This window comes from Merops nubicus, unplaced genomic scaffold, assembly GCF_000691845.1.
Source record: "Merops nubicus isolate BGI_N331 unplaced genomic scaffold, ASM69184v1 scaffold7226, whole genome shotgun sequence".
Lineage (NCBI taxonomy): Eukaryota > Metazoa > Chordata > Aves > Coraciiformes > Meropidae > Merops > Merops nubicus.
In genome coordinates this window covers 1-19,981 of record NW_008616874.1, presented here as the reverse complement: position 1 = coordinate 19,981, position 19,981 = coordinate 1, and the positions used below count along the sequence as shown (strand labels likewise).

General features: G+C 41.2%; 1 protein-coding gene across 1 annotated transcript in view; it reads left to right on the top strand.

Moving 5' to 3' along the window:
• Positions 1 to 19,011, top strand: part of LOC103775499 (contactin-3-like) — a gene marked incomplete at its 3' end in the record, with an annotated part of 49,579 nt that extends 30,568 nt beyond the window's left edge. The window contains exons 8-14 of the mRNA XM_008942957.1: positions 626 to 776; positions 10,546 to 10,673; positions 12,074 to 12,249; positions 16,521 to 16,638; positions 17,801 to 17,959; positions 18,051 to 18,200; positions 18,941 to 19,011. Coding sequence (XP_008941205.1) covers positions 626 to 776; positions 10,546 to 10,673; positions 12,074 to 12,249; positions 16,521 to 16,638; positions 17,801 to 17,959; positions 18,051 to 18,200; positions 18,941 to 19,011 — 953 coding nt within the window. The remainder of the gene's footprint in view (positions 1 to 625; positions 777 to 10,545; positions 10,674 to 12,073; positions 12,250 to 16,520; positions 16,639 to 17,800; positions 17,960 to 18,050; positions 18,201 to 18,940) is intronic.
• Positions 19,012 to 19,981: the final 970 nt, after the last annotated feature.

Here is a 19,981-nt window from a genome sequence, read left to right as displayed (position 1 = left end):
GTCCGGGGGCTCCCCGGGGAGCCCTGCCAGTTCCAAGCAATAGGCTGCTCTTGTGTGCAGCCTTCCCTCATCCAGGGGATGGCACTCAGGCATTCAAACAGATCGTGCTTAGGTCTAAAACAGGGATGACTCTTTGTTCAAGGGGAACGCTGAGCTTCTGAGTGCCTTACACACTCGTGTGCCTGTGCAGTTTCTACCTCCAGCATGGACTGATGTCCAGTCTGAGCCTGTGGGAGCAACATGTCTTGGGGATGTGAGCTGAATGAGCTATGCTGTAATTTTGTGTCATCTAACATCTCTAATCTGACATGCATTCTCACATGAAACTGGAAGCCCACCAGTTCCTTGAGTCCTCCAGTCTGCTCAGGTGATGTTGGTGTGATCTGTGCGTGCTCCATTAGGTGACATACTCTGCACAACTGAGACCTTTCCTTTTGTACCAGTGTAAGGAGGAGAAATCTCCAACATTCTCCTTCTTGTCCAACAGAAGTTCCCTTTGAATTAACTAACTCGTGTGATTAACTATATTTGGAATCTTGAGAAGTGTTGTGTAAGTGCTAAATAGTAGTATCATTAATATAAATAAAGGTGCCTTATTTCACTGTTACTGTCCCTTCTGTTTTAGCTTCTGCTCCAGATTTTTCCAAGAATCCCATGAAGAAGCTGATCCAGGTTCAGATAGGCAGCACAGTTGATTTTGAGTGCAAACCCAAAGCTTCTCCCAAGGCCAAATGCTCCTGGAAGAAGGGAGGTGAGCAGCTACACGAAAACGAAAGGTATCAAGTTATATTGGTTTGTTTATTTCAATTTTACAAAACACTTCATGTCTTTTTATGCAGTAGATCCAATTAGCTGTAAAGTCTCTCTGAAGTCTGTCTAGATGAGGGCTTTGCTTGGTGTTTTTTTAATTGTATCTGCACACTGAGAGTACCTGCATATTGCTTTCTGTAAGGTCAAGGGCCACGTTTTATTTTCAATTTAATGTAGAGTTTGGCCTGATTTGGAGAGAACCAGGTACTGATAGAAAAATGGAAAGGCAAAGCTTATAAAACAGTACTAAAAGCCTTCAATAAAATACTCTGAAAATGCTGGCAAGGGGACAGATGAAGCAAATTACAGCCGTGGTGATTATGTGGCAGAGAGAGGGGGGAAATAAAGTTAATAATTGGGAGGTGCAGAATAGCAGATGAAAAGAGGAAAATACACTTTCAGGTTCATTTCAAGCAACCATGAACTTTATCTACCAATGCTAACGTATGTCACCATTGCTTTAGTGTTCATGTGATGGCAAATGTCTTTTGGTGTTAGGAATTCTCAGTGGAGAGACTGTGATTGACCTGTATCCCTAGTTGCTGACTTCCAACAACATGTAGCACTTTTTTCTGGCAATAACCATTAAAGCTTTATTGCACTGGTCATCAACTCAAATTGCACAAGTCTGAAGCTCTCCAGAAGTGTCCCTCCCTGGGCTCTGGGGCAGCCCTTTGCTTTGCATCTCTCCAGCATTAGGGGTTACTGCCTTTTGGAGCTTTCTGGTTTACATTTCAATAGTTGCACAGACTTCAGGTAGTGAACTGGGACAGAAAAAACACTCCTTGGATGAAAGGCATAATTAAAGTGACTTTAGAGCCCTAATGGCTCAATGGTTGGACTTGATGATCTTGGAGGTCCCTTCCAACCTAAATGATTCTATGATTCTATGATTCTAAAGTAGATAAATGTCTGATTTGGTGTGAAACTGGGCAGTTGGGTACTTAGGACATTCCAGCTGCAGCACTTCAGCACTCAGTACAGGCTGTGAAGATTCAGAGGAGCAGAATAACTCTTTGGGAGTTCAGTCTACCCTGAGGTCAGCTTTGCTGCAGCTGGTTGCTGGAGTGGCTGGCTTAGATACAGACTGTAGCCACACCACCAGCCACAAAAAGCCAAAAGGTTTGCCAGGGAGCTGTGGAGATGTGGTGACTGGGAGTGTTCTTCTTGCAACATCCAAAAGTGCAGACTTGAGACTGAGGAAACTGAACATTTTGGTTTTGACGGAGGATTGCTAGGTTGTGATTTTGTGACTGTACCCCTGCTCCTCTGGGTCTCTGTGTTGGGTTTTACAAAGCTTAGCCTATCATCAGGCAGCTAGTTCTGAACCAGGTCAAATTCTTCTAGTCCTATTACTGTAAAAATCCCATGTCCTGGATTTGTTTTGGAAATTCTAGATGCGGATGGTGCTGCCAGAGAAGTCAAAACTTCTAGAAGCTGCAGCTGAGACTATTATTTGTTCCACTGTAAGCCTAGAGCTCTCTCCTTGTGCCAAAAGGTTTGGACACTTGCTGTCACCTTATTCTGTGCAGCTCTGGCTCTTTCTTCACAGGGACCACAATAGTTTTCATGTGTTCCAAGTGTTAAGCATTGTCAAATGTGGCAATTTGGCAGAAGATCAGACATCTACCATAGTTGAGCTTGACACAATACCCCAGACTCCCAAGGTGTCTGCACAGCTCCAGGAGAGCAAGCAAGCAAAATGCCATTGAAATTATCACTAGTTGGTTTTTCTTTCTATGTGAAATCACCTGATTTTCTCCATTTAGGAGGATTTCTAGGTTTTGTTCCCATCCCTGCCTGTGTCTTGTTGGAGCTGCCTATCAGCTGAGCTTTGTAGGTTCCATTCATGATAGTCAGAGGTGCCAGGCATGCCTAGACCTTGCAGGACTCCACATGTGTCCAGAAGAAGAGTGTTTCAGCCCCAACTTGTGTCTTGCTTTGCAAGCTTTCTACCTGGATGGGCATGAGATCTGGCCTTAGTGGTTGCTTTGGGTCACCCTTCAGAAGCAGTACCCACCAGTTTCATTGGCACCAGGCTAAAGAAAGTAATGTTCAGCTTCTGAATATGTATTGAGCATGCATAATGCTGCCTACTTAGATTTATGAACATAAATTATGGCTTTTAGTTCTGCAAAGTCCAGGTATTTCCAAAATACGGCCCAAAGTGTCTCCTACTGTATTTCTGACAGCACCTTGTAAATGGATTACAGAGGAAACATAATAACAAGCCAATAATCCTGAATTAATCTAAATGAAGTACACTCGCCTTCAGAGGAAAGCAGAAATGTGCTTCTTTGCAGAAAGCACTGGAGTTCATTACCAGCTGCTATGAATAATTGCAATTCATGAATTTCTTGCAGTTCTACAATTCTTGCAGTGCAGGAAAGTGTTTCCAATTAGCAGGACATTTTTCAGCCATTAGCTACACATCTTAATGGAGAACTCTCTTGGGGAAGGTGTCTTTTTTTAATTGTAGAGGAACTGAGTTCCCAAAAGGGGTGATGCTGGCCACAGGGGCCCAGCATGCTCTGTACCTAGGAGTGGTAGGGGTGACAGAATGGGCTTAATTACATGTGGAGCTCAGACTACAGTAGGGTTCAGGCTCACAGAGTGCTCCTTAGGAGAGACAGGCAGAGATTGAGTGTGGGGTTGACTCCCCTCCCTTATAGTTGCCGTTTGGTTATAAAGAGCATGAGGGAAATTGGAGTCTTCAAGGAGTGGAGCAAGTTATTTTGTCTCCATAGGTCAGTTCCTGCAAGGGAACAGCTCTTGCACTACCATAGAATCACAGAATGGTTTGGGTTGGAAGGGGCCTTTAAAGGTCATCTAGTTCCAACCCCCCTGCAGTGAGCAGGGACATCTGCAGCTAGAGCAGGTTGCTCAGAGCCCCATCCAACCTGACCTGGATTAAAAACCTCACCCCTTGTCCTGTTGCAACAAGCCCTGCTGAAAAGATTGTCCCCATCTTTCTTTGAGGGCCCCTTTAAGTACTGAAAGGCCAAAATGAGGTCTCCCCAGAGCCTTCTCTTTTCCAGGCTGGACAACCCCAGCTCTCTCAGCCTGGCCTCACAGCAGAAGGGTTCCAGCCTTTGGGTCATTTTTGTGGCCTCACGTGGACCTCCTCAAACAGGTCCATGTCCTTCTTGTTCTGAGGACTCCAGAGGTGGACCCAGCACTGCAGGTGGGGTCTCACCAGAGCAGAGCAGAGGGGCAGAATCTCCTCCCTCAACCTGCTGGCCACTATATCCCACATGGATAAATACATGTATAGTTTCCCAAATCTGTTTGCCCTGAAGTAGCTAAAACCATATTCCTGTTGATTTTTTGTGTGGTACAGTGGAGTTCCTCAGCATTGGTAGAGAACAAGGACAGTGTGATGTTTTCTTTTCCATGTAAACATAGACAAATGGTGGAGCATGTCCTCTTCTGAGGCTGTGCCAACACACTCCACCAGCCCTCTAGTGTGAGTGCCATGGTTAGACCATGCTACTTTGGACTATACCTCAACTGGGAATGCTTCTGTAAGGCTTAGAGGCCAAACATGGCTTAGCATGAGGGTGGAACTAGTCCTTTCTGTCAACTGTAAAGGTGAAAATGTCCCATGAGATGGAGCAACATGGATCAAGTCGTTATGTTTGAAGAAAATTCCTGTTTGAATAATAAAAATGAAGCATAAATACTCCATTATTTCAATGTATTCCTATTTTTTCCTAAGGGGATTTACATTTTGCTGGAGGAAGTGACCACGTTACTTCAGGAAAGCCTGAAAGATTTTCATTTTGATGACACTGTTACTTATGTTAATTTATTTTTAAAGGGTGCTGTGTTTTCAGTATGTAGAAGATTTGGATAATGACTCTATAAATTTTAATTAAATGAGCTGTATATGACATGTCTTGTGGTGGGACAAAAATATAATTCACAGTGGATTCCTGAGCTCTGGACTGAGAAATAGCTCAGTGCTGGAGAAGGTACTCTTGCTGCCTGTTAGTTTTGTAAAATATGTAGGGGTTTTTTAATCTTTTAGGATACCTTGAATCAAGAGAGAGAGATAGTAAAGAGCAGTGGAATACAGAGAGAAGTGAAAAGCGTAGGGGACACTGTAGAAAATGCAGAAAGAGAGACAGAAAATGGGAATTAAATCAATTGGATATTAATGGAAGATGTGCTTCCCACCAGAATGCAGTTTTGGACCTGTGAAATAAATAATTTTTGGTGATTTAATGAGCTTCATAATCCAGAATTAACAAGAAAATAGACCAATACAAGGGGTTTGAGATCACAGGCAGCAGCATTTCACCTCTAAACAAATCCACCATTATTCCTAGATGTTTCTAGATTTACCAAGACTAGAAAAAGACAAAAAGATGCTGCAAACTTTAACTTCACTCAAAGACACTCCAGTGCAATTATCTTCAAAATCTCACCTTTCAGCATCTTTAACTGTGGCAAAGTGATGTCAAATGAAGGGGGAAAGAAAAGAGAAGAAATAATTCCTTACAAAATATTGCCTGATTCTTAGAAGTATCAGTTCCTGGTTTTGTCTCCCCTCTAGTTTGAATTAATGATATTTATTCCATTTTTGCATAACAGTTTAAAATGCTGTGATATGGAAACTAAAGCATTTACATACCAGTACTTCAATAGGAGCTTTTCTTTGTGCTGACTTTCTTGTTAATTAATCTGGTTTAATTTACTAGGAATTTGATTGATATATAAAAAGGCACTTTTGACCCACTTTTCCACAGTTCCTTTGTACTGGTATGTTGTGAATTGGAAAGCAATATGTTTGTTATCATATCAATAAGGAAATAATATAGTTGGCATTTCTTCTGGATGTTCTGATAAATAGAAAGATGATGATTATTTAATTTCATTATGTCTGTTGTTTTAGTAATAAAGCAGGAAGATGAACAAATTTACATTCATTAACAGTCATTAATGACACCTAGTTTCAGGTGGCAGCCTCGTGGTCTTGGATCCTGAGGCATATTCTGGCCCTTGGTCATGTGGATATGGGGGCCTGTGAAAGCTCCTCAGCTCTCTGGGAGGTCTCCAATGCCAAATACATGCCCTTAGTTTGGGGGGGATGGGAAGAATCTCATAGTTCTACCAACATAGACCCCTCAAATGAGGAACCCTGAAGTCCTGAAGTTGCTTAATCCCTCTCCCAGTTCTGCTGACCTCAATCAAAGAGTCTAAAAGCATGGCCATGAGTTAAGACATTTGGCTGCTCTAGGCATTTTTTTATGCCATTCCTTTGGCTATTGGAAAAAAGAACCTTCTCAAAGACTAATTTCCTACAGTATTGCTCAAGAGTTAGGAGGAGATGATGATCTTATTGTTGTCAACAGTATTTTGCTCTGATGACCAGATGTGCCCAAGCACTATTCCACCAATTATCTCTATTTTACAGGGCTGAAAGTTTTGCCAGTACATCAAAAGTGTGCAGGTTGTGGAAAATGGAATTCAGTTTGAAAATTGCTGGCCTTCAGCAAAACCTATTGGAAAAACACTTGTAGGTACAGGGAGAGCCAAAGGACGTGGTGTTTTTTTTGTGCTAGAGATCCAGATTGGTTGCTGGCAGCAGGCCATCCACACTACATTTGGTTTTTCACTCTGTGTGACTATCTAATAACATTAAGTATATGAAAAGCTCTGGTTTGTCTGATGTTCAGGGGTAGAGCTGGTTTGGGGATTTAGAATTTTCATAGGCTGTGCTGCATTTACTGGTTTGTAACTGAAAAAGTAGAGTTTCTTTTTTTTCATTTATCAGTAAAGATTTTATTTGGATAATAATTTTTTTTTCTAGAAGTGATTTGTTGGTTTGCTTTTTTTTGTTTTATTCTGGGGAAAAAAAAAAAAGCTTGAGTCTTAATTATATCTTGGTTTTAATAAGCCTGTTGCTTAATTATTTTAGGCAAGCTAGACTTGCAGATAGCTCAGAGCATTATAAATGAGATTCATTTTAATTAAACAAGAGACATTTTCTGGTCTAAACCCCAATCCTGGTTTTTTCCTTTGTTTCATCTCAGGCTTTGTCAACACTGAGATTTTATTTAGTTTGGCTTTTTTTTTCTACTGAAAACTGCTTCAAAGTAGAAGCTGCAAGACAAGTCTTTGCAAAACACACAGCCAAAAATTCCAGCAACTCAAATTGCAGACGACTTGAATGCAACCATAATTGATGTATTTGAACACCTTTTACTGATGTCGTTATAATTACCTATAAAATGCATTAATCACATCTTTAACACCTTTAAAATACCTATAAACTCCATTGTAAGATTTCATTAATTATAAATGCTCCATCTAATTTAAAGTGCAGCCAGATATTACTTGGGAATTTTACAAAAGAAGTTAATAAGCCTCAGGGAGGTGCTGACACTGATGAAACACCCTCCTTAAAAATCTGCCATTGGCTCAGGGAGCTCAGTACAGTTTGGAAGACTGAAAAGTGGTTATCTCCAGATGTAAACTGATTAAACTCTCTATTTATACCCCTCCTCCCCCATGTAAGACTCTTCTGTCTGTCATTCTAACGAGGTGATTTGTTATCACTTACAATTTGCATCTCTTAATTTCATTATTTCCTTCACCTTTGCCCAAAAGAGATGCTGCAATACCTTTTTTTAAGAAAATCCCAAATTCAGACTGATTAAGGGAAACAATTAAAAGAGGTGCTTATTTCTGGGATGTGTTTCATTGTAAAGAGCTGTGTGACATCAGTGGAGCTGGGGAAGGAACCCAGACTCCTGGTTTTAGGTGTTGAAGATGCACTCTCTGTGTGGCCTGGAGGATGAGGTGAACTTGGTGTTAAGGGAAAGGAGCAGCATAACTTCAGAGCCCTGGCAGACCCCCCCACACCATGGTCTGCTGTTTGTGAACGTGGTTTGGGGGGATCAGAGGAGTTAAAGGTGAAGGATAAGATCACTGAACCCATCAGACTCCAGAGTCACATTCTGCTGCCTTTATTTACCAGCTCATTTGTTCTCTGAAATCATGGATTCAGGCACAGGGCTTAAAAATGACCAAACCAAAACCTACTCCACACACACAAGAAGGACCCCATTGAAACACTGTATTATTTATAATATAAATCAACATAAAAAATTGATGACAGTGCAGCCTAGTGAAGCTTATATCATTTATAGGACAACTTTTATTTTGGCAATGCGATTAAATCGAAGGTGGGTCTTGGCTGTGTCCTAAACATCTGTCCAGATGTGCCCTGCACCCAGTGAGGTGGTTTCAAGCTTGCAGCATCCTCCATCGTGCAGGGTTTCACAGAGAATTGCTCATGCTGAGCTGTGAGGTGCAGTGTGTGAGTGCCAGAAGAGAGAGAGGCACGTGTTCCAGAGTGAGCATCATGCCTGGGACAAGGTTTGAGAAGAAAGGAAGTGCTCCTAATTCCCACCTAACACTACAGACTTCTCCATCTACTTTTTGTAATGAGAACTACATCTAAGCTATCTTCTTCTGTGACAAGGTGACTCAACTTGGTTGATGAGGGAGAGGCTGTGGATGTTACCCATCTACCTGGGCTTTAGTAAAGCCTTTGACACTGGCTCCCACAGCATCCTCCTGGAGAAACTGGCTGCTGGTGGTTTGTGTGGGTGTACTCTTCTCTGGGTAGAAAACTGTCTGGGTGGCCAGGCCCAAAGGCTGATGGTGGTTGGAGTAGGTCACAAGTGGTGTTCCAGAGGGGCCAGCACTGGGACCTGTCCTGCTTCATGTCTTTATCAGTGATCTGGATGAGGAGCTGGAGTGCACCCTCAGGAAGTTTGTGGACGATACGAAGCTGAGCAGAAGTGTAGATGAGGGTAGGAAGGCTCTGCAGAGGGATCTGGACAGGCTGGAGCAATGGGCTGAGGCTAATGGTGTGAGGTTCAATAAGGCCAAGTGTCAGGTCCTCCACTTGGGTCACAACAACCTACAGGCTTGGGGAGGAGTGGCTGGAAAGCTGCCTGACAGAGAAGGACCTGGGGGTATTGATTGACAGCTGCCTGAACATGAGCCAGCAGTGTGCCCAGGTGGCCAAAAAGGCCACCAGCATCCTGGCTTGGGTAGAAATAGTGTGGCCAGCAGGAGCAGGGAACTGGTTATGCCCCTGTACTCTGCTGTAGTGAGGCAACACCTCAAGTACTGTGTTTGGTTTTGGGCATCTCATGACCAGAAGGACATTTTGGTTCTGGAACATGTCCAAAGAAGGGCCACAAAGCTGGTGAAGGGCCTGGAGAACAAGTCTTATGAGGAGAGGCTGAGGGGACTGAGGTTGTTTAGTCTGAGGAGAAGGAGGCTGAGGGGGGAGACCTTATCACCCTGCACAACTACTGAAAAGAGGCTGTAGCAAGGTGGAGGTCAGTCTCTTCTCCCAAGGAACAAGGGATAGGACAAGACAAAACAGCCTCAGGTTGTATCAGTGGAGATTTAGGTTGGACATTGAGAAAAATTTCTCTTAGGAAAAATTTCTTCACTGAAAGGTTTATCAAGCATTGGAACAGGCTGCTCAGGGAGGGGGTGGAGTCACCATCCCTGGAGGTGTGTAGAAGATGTGTGGATGAGGTGCACAGGGACATGGTTTAGTGGTGGACTTAGTAGTGTTAGGTTAGTGGTTGGACTTGATGATCTTCAAGTATGCCTCAAGTATGTTAACAAGAGCAGAAGGGGTGAGTATTTCATAGTTTTGTACTGAACAAAGAAGTAGGTTGATGACAAAGTGCATGCAAGTGAGGAGGCAAAATCTCTTCTGAGCAGGGGAAGTTTCAATGTCGAGTTTCAGGACATTTTCTGCCTTCTCAGCTGGTACTCTGAGAACTGTGTAAGACTTCAACTAACATTGTTAGAGGTCTGCCTGGAGTGTTCATGTTGTTTGCTCTGCTGTTGATTCTCTGTAGCTAGATGTGGGTGTTTGGGGCATTTCCAAAATACCTGATAGCTAAGGTGCTTGGAGAACCCACAGAATGGCCTTGCTGTGATTCACTTGGTGCCTTCAGAATGGATGGATGGGATCTGAGAGCAAAGCTCTGAAGCTCTTTTGACTTGGGTTCATCAGCAAGATACTTTTTTGTTAATTATTCAGGACATTTTTATATACAGTTACATAGCTGCTCTGAGTTATCTTAGGGAAGACTTGGTAGGAGGCTCTGCTTCTAAGGGTATGACAGGCAGGAGGATGAGGGTAAGAAGGAATCAAATTAATCATATTTTAGATCCCTCCAGTGCTGTTGTCTAGGATGTCAGCTCCACTGATGGGGTGCTGGTGCTCTTCTGCTGCTTCTTCTTCTACATCACCATAATAGTGACATGCAGTAGTTTCAAAGTCAGCATATGAGACTGCATGAGGTAAACAACATAATACAGTTGAAAATGACCTTTAAAGGTCTCTTCCAACCCAAACCATTCTATGATTTTATAAAATTCATTCTAGTTTCAGTAGGTGCAGCTGAAAAAGGTGGAATTCATGTGGGATTTCTTTCTCACACACCCATATGAACATGCATATGCACTCACACATATCTTAAATATTGATTCTACTGGTGTCCAAAATGGTAAGTAAAATATGGATGGGTTCAGATTTGTTGTATATTGTCAGTGTATCTTCACACAATCTTCAAACATCAGGCTGGTAGTTGATGCAGTTTGATATATCTAAGCTAACAGGATAAGTATTAAAGCTTTTTGTCTCCAAACCAATGCTGCAGCTTTTAAAATATCTTGATAATTTTTTAGAATCACGTTACTAAAGGATGGAGGGCTAAGAATAGCCAATGTGACCAAAGTTGATTCTGGAAGCTACATGTGCCTGGCAACAAACCAGTTTGGAACAGCCAGTGGCTCAACCACCTTAATAGTTACAGGTAGGTGTGCTGGGATGGAAGGTCATCTGTGAGGAGATGTCAACTGAGGTGTGTGCTGCACAGAAGTCTGCAATGTTGTGGAGTCTGAGTCTGCTTAGTGAAAAAATACCAGATGTGGTGGAAGGTAAAGAGTGTGAGAAGGTTCATATTTAACAGTGTATAAAGATAAAAGGATATTGGCTACAGAGCCTTTATTAGTTGAGAAGAAAGAGACTGAGGGATTTTCTGGCTTTGACAAAGACATTTCTCAGATGTGAGGGAGTTCTGAACACCTTCCTCCCTTCTCTCACTTATGGAAATGCTAAATAGTGCTTTTAAGTTCTGCTCCAGCAGCTCACCCACAGCAGGGTGCCCAGGACCACATCCAGGCAGGTTTGGAATTTCTCCAGAGAAGGAGATCCCCCAGCCTCTCTGGGCAGCCTGCTCCAGGCTCGGCCACCCTCACACCAAAGAAGTTTTTCCTCATGTTTAGTTGGACCCTCCTGGGTTCCAGTTTGAGCCTTTTTGTTGCTAGAAGGGTTCTTGCCTCTTTCTCTAAGTCATCCATTACTAGCTGAGGTCTCAGATACTAGATAGAAGGGACCAGTAGTCTGTGAAGTTTATCTGAAGAATGTCTTTTCTCATTACCTTCTTTTTTAAAGATTGGAATGTCTGAAAGGTTTTCAGACTCAGAATTATCTAACGTCCTACTGCATTTCATATCCAATATATCTCATAGATCCAAACTGAATTATGTTGTCCCGTGAATTAACAGCTTCATATTTTCAAGCTGTGCTCCTGAATGATTCATGTTGCTTTATATTTAAATAATAGTATTATAGACAAAGGATTTCTAGATTTAAATTTTATTTTTTTTCAGTATTTACCATACTTGAAAATTTTCTCCATTAATGGGATTCAAGAAGAACCACCAGATGCTTTTAATGACACTAATGTTCTATATGATATATGGACCCAAATATCCAGTGCATTTTACCCCGTGTGGATTTCCTCCAGCTCCTAGATTTTATTACCTCCTTTTGTCAACTCCCACCTCATAATCTTCCCAGTGACTGCCACTACAGCATCCTGCTCCAAAACCTGTGTTATTGCTGAGAACCACACATGCTTTTGAATGGTCCTTTCCTTGCTGTGGATTGCAGGGCATTTTGTTTTGGAAAGTCTATTGGCCCATAGGCAGCAGGTTAAAATTTACCTTTTCAGTGTCAAGGAGCTCCCACTGGAAGATGTGCAAGGACACAATGCTCCATCAAGAGGGGTCAGGCAGCAGCAGTTACAGTCCACCTGCATAATTTGAAGTGACAGTCATTAATCAGATTTGAAGAAGGTGGTAGAATATTAGGAGCAAGCAAAGCTCAGCAGTGCAGCAATCCAATAACTGATATTTCTGCCCTCCCCAGAGCCAACGAGGATTACTCTGGCACCTTCCAACATGGATGTCACTGTTGGAGAAAGTGTTGTCCTGCCCTGCCAGGTTCAGCATGACCCTATCCTGGACATCAGCTTCACCTGGTATTTCAATGGAACACTCACTGATTTCAAGAAAGATGCTTCTCATTTTGAGAAGGTTGGAGGGGTAAGTTGCAAACACTTTTTCTTCACTTGCTTTATGAAGCATAGATGGGCTTGATTTTTTTTCTTTTTTTCAACATGGTTGAAATTAGGATGTTTCTTCTCTTGTAAGCATGTACAATTTTCTCCTGTGTTGGAGGGAAATGGTTCATTGAGCTGGTTTGCTGCACATCACCCCACTGCACAGGGCACCTTCTATTTTAGACCTGAAGCACTGCAAGTGTCTGCTTCTCTATCTGCATCTGGCCTCACGTGATTTTCCTCAAGATCACATGAAACACAACTTGAGGAACTTGGCACAGACTTTGTGAACTTCATTCTAAAGCTGAACAAAGGCATCCCATCCTTCCTTATTTTTCCTGCACTTGCATCCCTAGTGTATCCCTCAACAATCTGACCGAGCTTCCCTGGGTGAGAAGCTATCTATCTATCTATCTATCTATCTATCTATCTATCTATCTATCTATCTATCTATCTATCTATCTATCTATCTATCTATCTATCTATCTATCTATCTATCTATCTATCTATCTATCTATCTATCTATCTATCTATCTATCTATCTATCTATCTATCTATCTATCTATCTATCTATCTATCTATCTATCTATCTATCTATCTATCTATCTATCTATCTATCTATCTATCTATCTATCTATCTATCTATCTATCTATCTATCTATCTATCTATCTATCTATCTATCTATCTATCTATCTATCTATCTATCTATCTATCTATCTATCTATCTATCTATCTATCTATCTATCTATCTATCTATCTATCTATCTATCTATCTATCTATCTATCTATCTATCTATCTATCTATCTATCTATCTATCTATCTATCTATCTATCTATCTATCTATCTATCTATCTATCTATCTATCTATCTATCTATCTATCTATCTATCTATCTATCTATCTATCTATCTATCTATCTATCTATCTATCTATCTATCTATCTATCTATCTATCTATCTATCTATCTATCTATCTATCTATCTATCTATCTATCTATCTATCTATCTATCTATCTATCTATCTATCTATCTATCTATCTATCTATCTATCTATCTATCTATCTATCTATCTATCTATCTATCTATCTATCTATCTATCTATCTATCTATCTATCTATCTATCTATCTATCTATCTATCTATCTATCTATCTATCTATCTATCTATCTATCTATCTATCTATCTATCTATCTATCTGTCATCTATCTGTCTGTCTGTCTGTCTTGTCTGTCTGTCTGTCTATCTATCTATCTATCTATCTCATTAAATATTTCCTATGCAGGATGCAGGGATGCTGCTGGGAGTGGGGGACATGCCAGTGACATTGTGGTTTAGAATTTAGCCTCCTCATCAAAAGATGAGAAGTAAAGCATTGAGACAGATGAAGGATGTCTCAAGAGATTGAAATCAATTACCAAAAAGGGGCTTATTGGAGTGCAAGCCATGGCCAAGTGGTAACAAAACAAGCAGCTGAGCATTCGGCGTGAAACTGGTCATTAGAAGCCTTCATAAAGTTTCCTTTCACATATTCTTGCCAGATCTTCTGTTCTGACACAATAGCTATGGGTTAGACACTAATGCCTGTGAAACTGTGGAACTTCAGCACCTGGTTTTTATCTTTGTGCCTGTAAAAGCTCAAAAGATTTAGCATTTAATCAGTAGGCACCAAACACACACGTCGTTCTGCAGTTTGCAGTTGCTTCAATAGAAGTGCATGTGGAGATGATGAGATTTCCTTGTAGGAGCCATGAGATATTCATAGATCATGTACATTTGCACAGAAATGTTTTGAGAATTACAAACTGACCATCTGTCATGCTGTAATGGGAGTGCTCTGATTTCATAGCCCGTTACCTTCCAGTATTGCTACATGGACTTTATTTATTTAGGAATATTTTCCCCCAGCTGTACTCTGGTTATAGATACAAATAGTAATATTAGAAAGGAAAGGCTAAAACCATACCAAAACCTGAACCTGACAGTTGGCTCAATTAAGGCTTCATAAACTGATTGGAAAATGCAATATTTCTCCTCACTAACAATTCCAGCTTTTTCCTGAAGCAAACACAGGTGTAATTCCAAGGCAAAGCCTTGTTTAGGTGTCTAATTTTTTTTCATATAAGGAAAAAAAATATAAAAAAGTAGTTTTTCACAAAAACATTCTGTCAGTGCTGAAGAAAACTCCAGAGTGAGCATCTCAGAAGTTTGAATCTAGAACATTTTGATTGGAAATTTGTCACGACGAACAGAATTAGGGTTTCTATGGAATATAGATATTTAGGGGGGTTTTTTAACTTTTATATGTGTAAAGAGGGATTGAATTTCATTAGTGGAAAACTTCATAGTTTACTGAGAGATCCATTAAAACATTTTTTGGGCTTTGTATCCCACGAAGCTCAGTGGAATAATCTCATCTAGAGTTACATGTGGCTCATAGTAAGTAAATAGACAAACACAACTATGTTCTAAGCCTTCCACTACTTGCAGTGTGTAGTTGTGAAATGAAAATACCTGTGCAAAAATAACTTCAGCTTTCGTGGTCGTAAAGCTGGCAAGAGGAAAAGAACTTTTCCATGGATAGATTTCTATGTGATGATGTCTTGGAAGTCGCTGTCACGCATGGCTGAGGTCTCCAATGTGTAGTAGTTAGTGGGAATGTTACAGGACCACCACCTGGTCTTCCAGATGGTTAGAAAAATACAGGACACAACACTGTCTTACTGCTCTTTTTTGTGTGAGATGATGTGTACTATGGCAAACCAAGCAGATGCCAAAATTCTGAGCAGATTGCCTCTGAGCTCTTTCGGGTCTCACCTGCTCTTAGAGCCCAGCAGCGGCCGAGGTTGTCACGCAGGGAGGAGAAGCAAAAGCAATTTCAGCAGCTGCTCATGTATTCATGTCACAGACATGGAGTTGGTGTAGCATGGAGAAAGGAAGGGGCTCTGACCTGGCCGTGTCCACACTGACAGGGATTTAATCTGGCTGGGCAAGGCTGTGATTACCACCCATGGTCTGCAGAGCCATGGGAAGTGAGGGTGCCTTCGACTCCCCGTGGCTTTGGGATCCTTCCTCAAAATATCCACAAAGAATTTAAACACAGTGTTAATATTTTGGTAGGGTTTATTTCAAGTAAAAGTTTCTCTCTTTGACAGTCCCCTTTGTCAAGATGTTTTAAATTTAGTTTTAAATTTAAAGTGTGTAGAGCATGATTCGCTTGTGAGTCTACATTGCTGTTGATGTTTTCAGCTTGTGTTGAACAAGAAAGTGAGACTTGGTAATGCTGAAATAATGGGTGGGAGCATGAAGCAAAGGAAAATAAACAAATGGTTGGAAAGGTTGATAATTCTTTTTCCAAGACTAAAATAAACCAGAGTTGTGTCTTCCCCTTTCTCCCAAACTGCTGTGCGCCCAAGAATCAGTCACGTGGCCAGAGCAGAAAATACTACTGGAAAATACAACATGAATTGAGTCAAAGCAGTAACTCAGCTGACACAAAGAGGTTTCTTTGAAGTGAGACTGGCTACTAAAGGTTTAGTGTCAAGTTCTCTACTCATTAATTCAGCAAACAGAGAGTAGATGCAGAGCTGTAGTGGGATAAGAAGCTATAGTTACTACTCAAGTTTTATGTATGCTTCCCTTGATTCAGGAGCTCAGCCATGTGGAATGATGTGAGAGAGACCAACAGAGAAAAAATGACCAAAGGTTAAATACACCATGAGGAATAAAGAATAAACTTATAAACTCAGGAACTGAATCCAAAATGTACAACCTTGGAATGAAAGCGTGCTCGCAATGGACCCAGTTCAGCTTTGTTGTTTACACTTTTGAGCCCCTTAAAATCTTGGCTAACTAGACTTATAAATTCTGTCTAGAAGTCAAATTGATGAATGGCTGTAGAAACCACATTTTTCTCTTTCTTATGGCTTTGAGACAAATGGTTGGTCACAGGGCACTGACTTTGTTCATGGTTCCTAACAGCAGGCAGGAGGGACGTTCCCACTGCGAGCTGACCATGCTGTAGCTTACTTCTCTCAAAGTGGGGCACTGCCTCATGTTTATTAGGAAAATGCTTACAGACAATTATAGCAACTGATGGGTAATAACTTGCTATCCTGCAGGCTGCCAATGCAATTCTTGAACAACTTTATCTTGAACATTTTTTTTTTTGGCTGATTTCCATTTACAAATGCGATCTGAATGTGAAATTACAAGCCAGTATATTTAGGTTAATAATAAGAACTTTGTATTTCAACAGAGTGCATCAGGAGATTTAATGATTAGAAACATCCAGCTGAAACATAGTGGGAAGTATGTTTGCATGGTGAAGACAGAAGTGGACAGTGTAGCCTCTGCAGCAGATCTCATCGTACGAGGTACATTCCAGCTCCAGCCACCACGAATCATATTTTCTAACTTCTTTACATTGTAGATTACAGAAACAACTGATGTCATGGATTACAAAACTAATTCATGGCTTGAATTATGTGATGAATGACTGCGACTCCAGTTATGCCACTCTGCCTTGCAGTTAGGGAGAATTTTAGCTCAACTTTTGGATGAAGCCTGATTTTTCTAAGAGAAGTGAAGAGCTGGAGGATATAATAACAACTTCACATCTTTTCTCACTGACAGTCCTTCAAGTCACTTGACAAGAGGGTACTCAGTACTGGCAGCTGTGAGCAGGTCATGAGTTGCTGTCTATACAAACTGAACAGTTGGGGTTGGTGACTCCAGAATCCTTTCTGTGAAATGGGCAACCACTGCCAGAGCCTGGGAGAGGGTTTCTCTTGGAGGCACACTTGAATTTGAAGCATGTAATGCAGCCTTATTCTGTTCCATTCAGAGCTGGAATGCTCACAGTCAATTCAGAAGTGTAGCTTTCTTTGCTGATGATACAGCCACATTTATTGTAAGAGTAAAGCTTTGATCTGGTAAAGCACATTATGTGATCAACACTCAATATATTTTAAAATATGACAGATATTTTCTAATTGTTGACATAGGGTTAGTTATTTCAGCCCTCTCTGCTGGTGCAGATGAGACAGAGCCCAGCATTTTTTTTCCAGGATGCCCAGAATCAGGATTTTTCCAGAAGGCAGCAGAAAGCTTGCCTGACAGAATTGCTGCTCAGGGTGCTGATCAGATGTTGTGCTGAAAAATCACTACGGTGCATTGTACAGTAAAACAGCTGTAGCTAACAAATTGGCAGACTACAGAGATGTATTAGTAGATTAAAAGAGGACATTGAGGACTAAAGTAAAAGACATTGGGAAGATAGAGAAATCAAGCTGAACAAAGGTTCTTGAAAGAAAACCAAACCCCTGTTATCTGTGCTGCAGTTCAGAGCATTTCAGAATTAGATTAGCAGAGTTAAGTTTAGCGAATGTAGCACAATAATTACAAGTGTTCTTATCCCAAGTTGAATTGTTTTCTTCCACCCACAGCACTGATAAAAGGGGAATCCATACTGCTGTGTTAGTGATCTCCAGGGTGCTGGCTTTACAAAGCACCACGTATTTTTCCATCTGATTCTAGGCTCACCTGGGCCCCCTGAACACGTGAAAGTGGATGAAATAACTGATACCACGGCTCAGATCTCCTGGCAAGAAGGCACAGACAATCACAGCCCAGTAACCACCTACACCATACAAGCAAGGACACCCTTTTCAGTTGGCTGGCAGCGGGTGACAACAGGTAAAACACAATCCTCATTACAAGCTCTGTGGAAATGTTGTTGGCCAGGGACACCACGTTCTTAGTTCCCTTTTTCTTTGTTTTTTTACAGTTCCAGACGTGATCGACGGAAAAACATTCACAACCACAGTGGTGGATTTAAATCCTTGGGTTGAATATGAGTTTCGTGTAGTTGCCAGTAACAAAATAGGAGGTGGAGAACCTAGTTTACCCTCAGAAAAAGTAAGAACTGAAGAGGCAGGTTAGTGGGTTCTTCTACTTGTTTTTAATTCAAGAATTTTGAATATTTATAAAATAAAAAGAAGCATTCATATCCTTGGCTTTTTGCCAACAAGCTTGGTATTGAGTACAAAAGCCAGTAACTGGTTTGTTCATGATTTGTCCATTTAGCTGTGGGAGGGTTTGTGTTGCATTACTGAACATCACAGCAGCATAACATCTAAATACATTTAAACTGTATTAAGTATGCCAAAGGCTGTCAATTCAGGCAGTGCTGCAGAGTCTGAAGATATTCATGGATGGAAAGAGGTTAATTTTTGACAGGGGTTTCTCATTCCAAGTATTTGATCAGTGTATGCTTTCCATGTAACATGCATGCGGCTCAGAACAACCCATCAATTAAAACCCCAAGAGTTCACTTGGAATGAGGCCACTGTCCAAGTTATTTGCATAATTTAACCCTATTAAACACAGGAAGCATGCCTCCAGTTTGTAGCTGTTCATAAGCATGAGCATCCATGGTTCAGTCCACAAGGTTCTTCAGACACTCAAAACATCAGCCTGGCTGTGATGGAAAGCAGCAAGGTGGTTCAGGACAGGGCTGGGGCTTTCCAGGCCTGCCCATCCTGCCTCAAAAGCATTCACCTTGAATTGCAAAAGCAAGATGAATTTATCTGGGTTAGCATCAGAGCAGGAGGTTAACATTATGTGATGTCTCTTGTATCTACTCCGTGTAGACAGCTGTACGTTTCCTTTCCACAGTTCCTGAAATTCCCCCATCTGAAGTCAGTGGGGGAGGAGGCAGCAGGTCTGAACTGGTCATAACATGGGATGTAAGTTTTCTGGCAAGCAATTTTCTTCAGAGAGTGATTGTTTTCATTCAAACTCTTCTTAAAAGATGAATTTCCCTGGCTGCAGCAGCTTCTCACCTAGGATGTATGTGTGCTTGGTAGCAGGCTGGAATGTGAGCTTCCCCGTGTTACTGTGCTGGACAGCAGTCAGTAGGAAATTCAGCTAGTTTGTCTGAGATTCTTTCTGTTCACAAACAAATGTTATGGCTAAAAAGGGGGCAGGAGGGTGGGGGAGGAGGAGGGGACATCCTTGCTCAAAGGCTGAGCCAAAGAATTAACGCTTTTCAGCGCAAAGTTGCAGGTCTTGCTTTCCTGCCATTAACTCTGGATGCACGTGCTAGCCAATATAAACAATCAGATGCTACTTTATCCCATGTATCCTTGGATGCACGTGCTAGCCAATATAAACAGATGCTACTTTATCTCATGTATCCCTGTTTTAATGAGTTAAAAAAACTCACTGTTCTGTTGCTAACTACTCTGTGTGCTTATGCAGTCATAATCACATCAAAGTACAAACCCTTGTACGAAGGTAATATTGGGTTCTGTAATATGACTAAGCAATTATTCATTTTTTATGAACTATGGACTGTTAAATTGAAAAAAAAAAACCAACTATTTCCTAAAGAGTGTCTAAAAACAGTATACTTAGTGGAAAACAAGGGATATTCCTGAAATTTGTTCTCTTCTTGAAGTGCAAACCTTAAAAGAGGTTCAAAGGAACACGTTTTGCTCTGCGGTACCAGAGTTAATTAATATATTGATGGCATGAACCCAAAAAGCAGTATCAGAAGCTGGGTACCATCATGTACATTAGTCTGTCAGTACTTTCTTCCTACAAAACACATTGAACCCAAAAAGCAGTATCAGAAGCTGGCTACCATGTACATTAGTCTGTCAGTGCTTTCTTCCTACAAAACACACCCACTGCTGTGTGTAGCATCACAGGTTT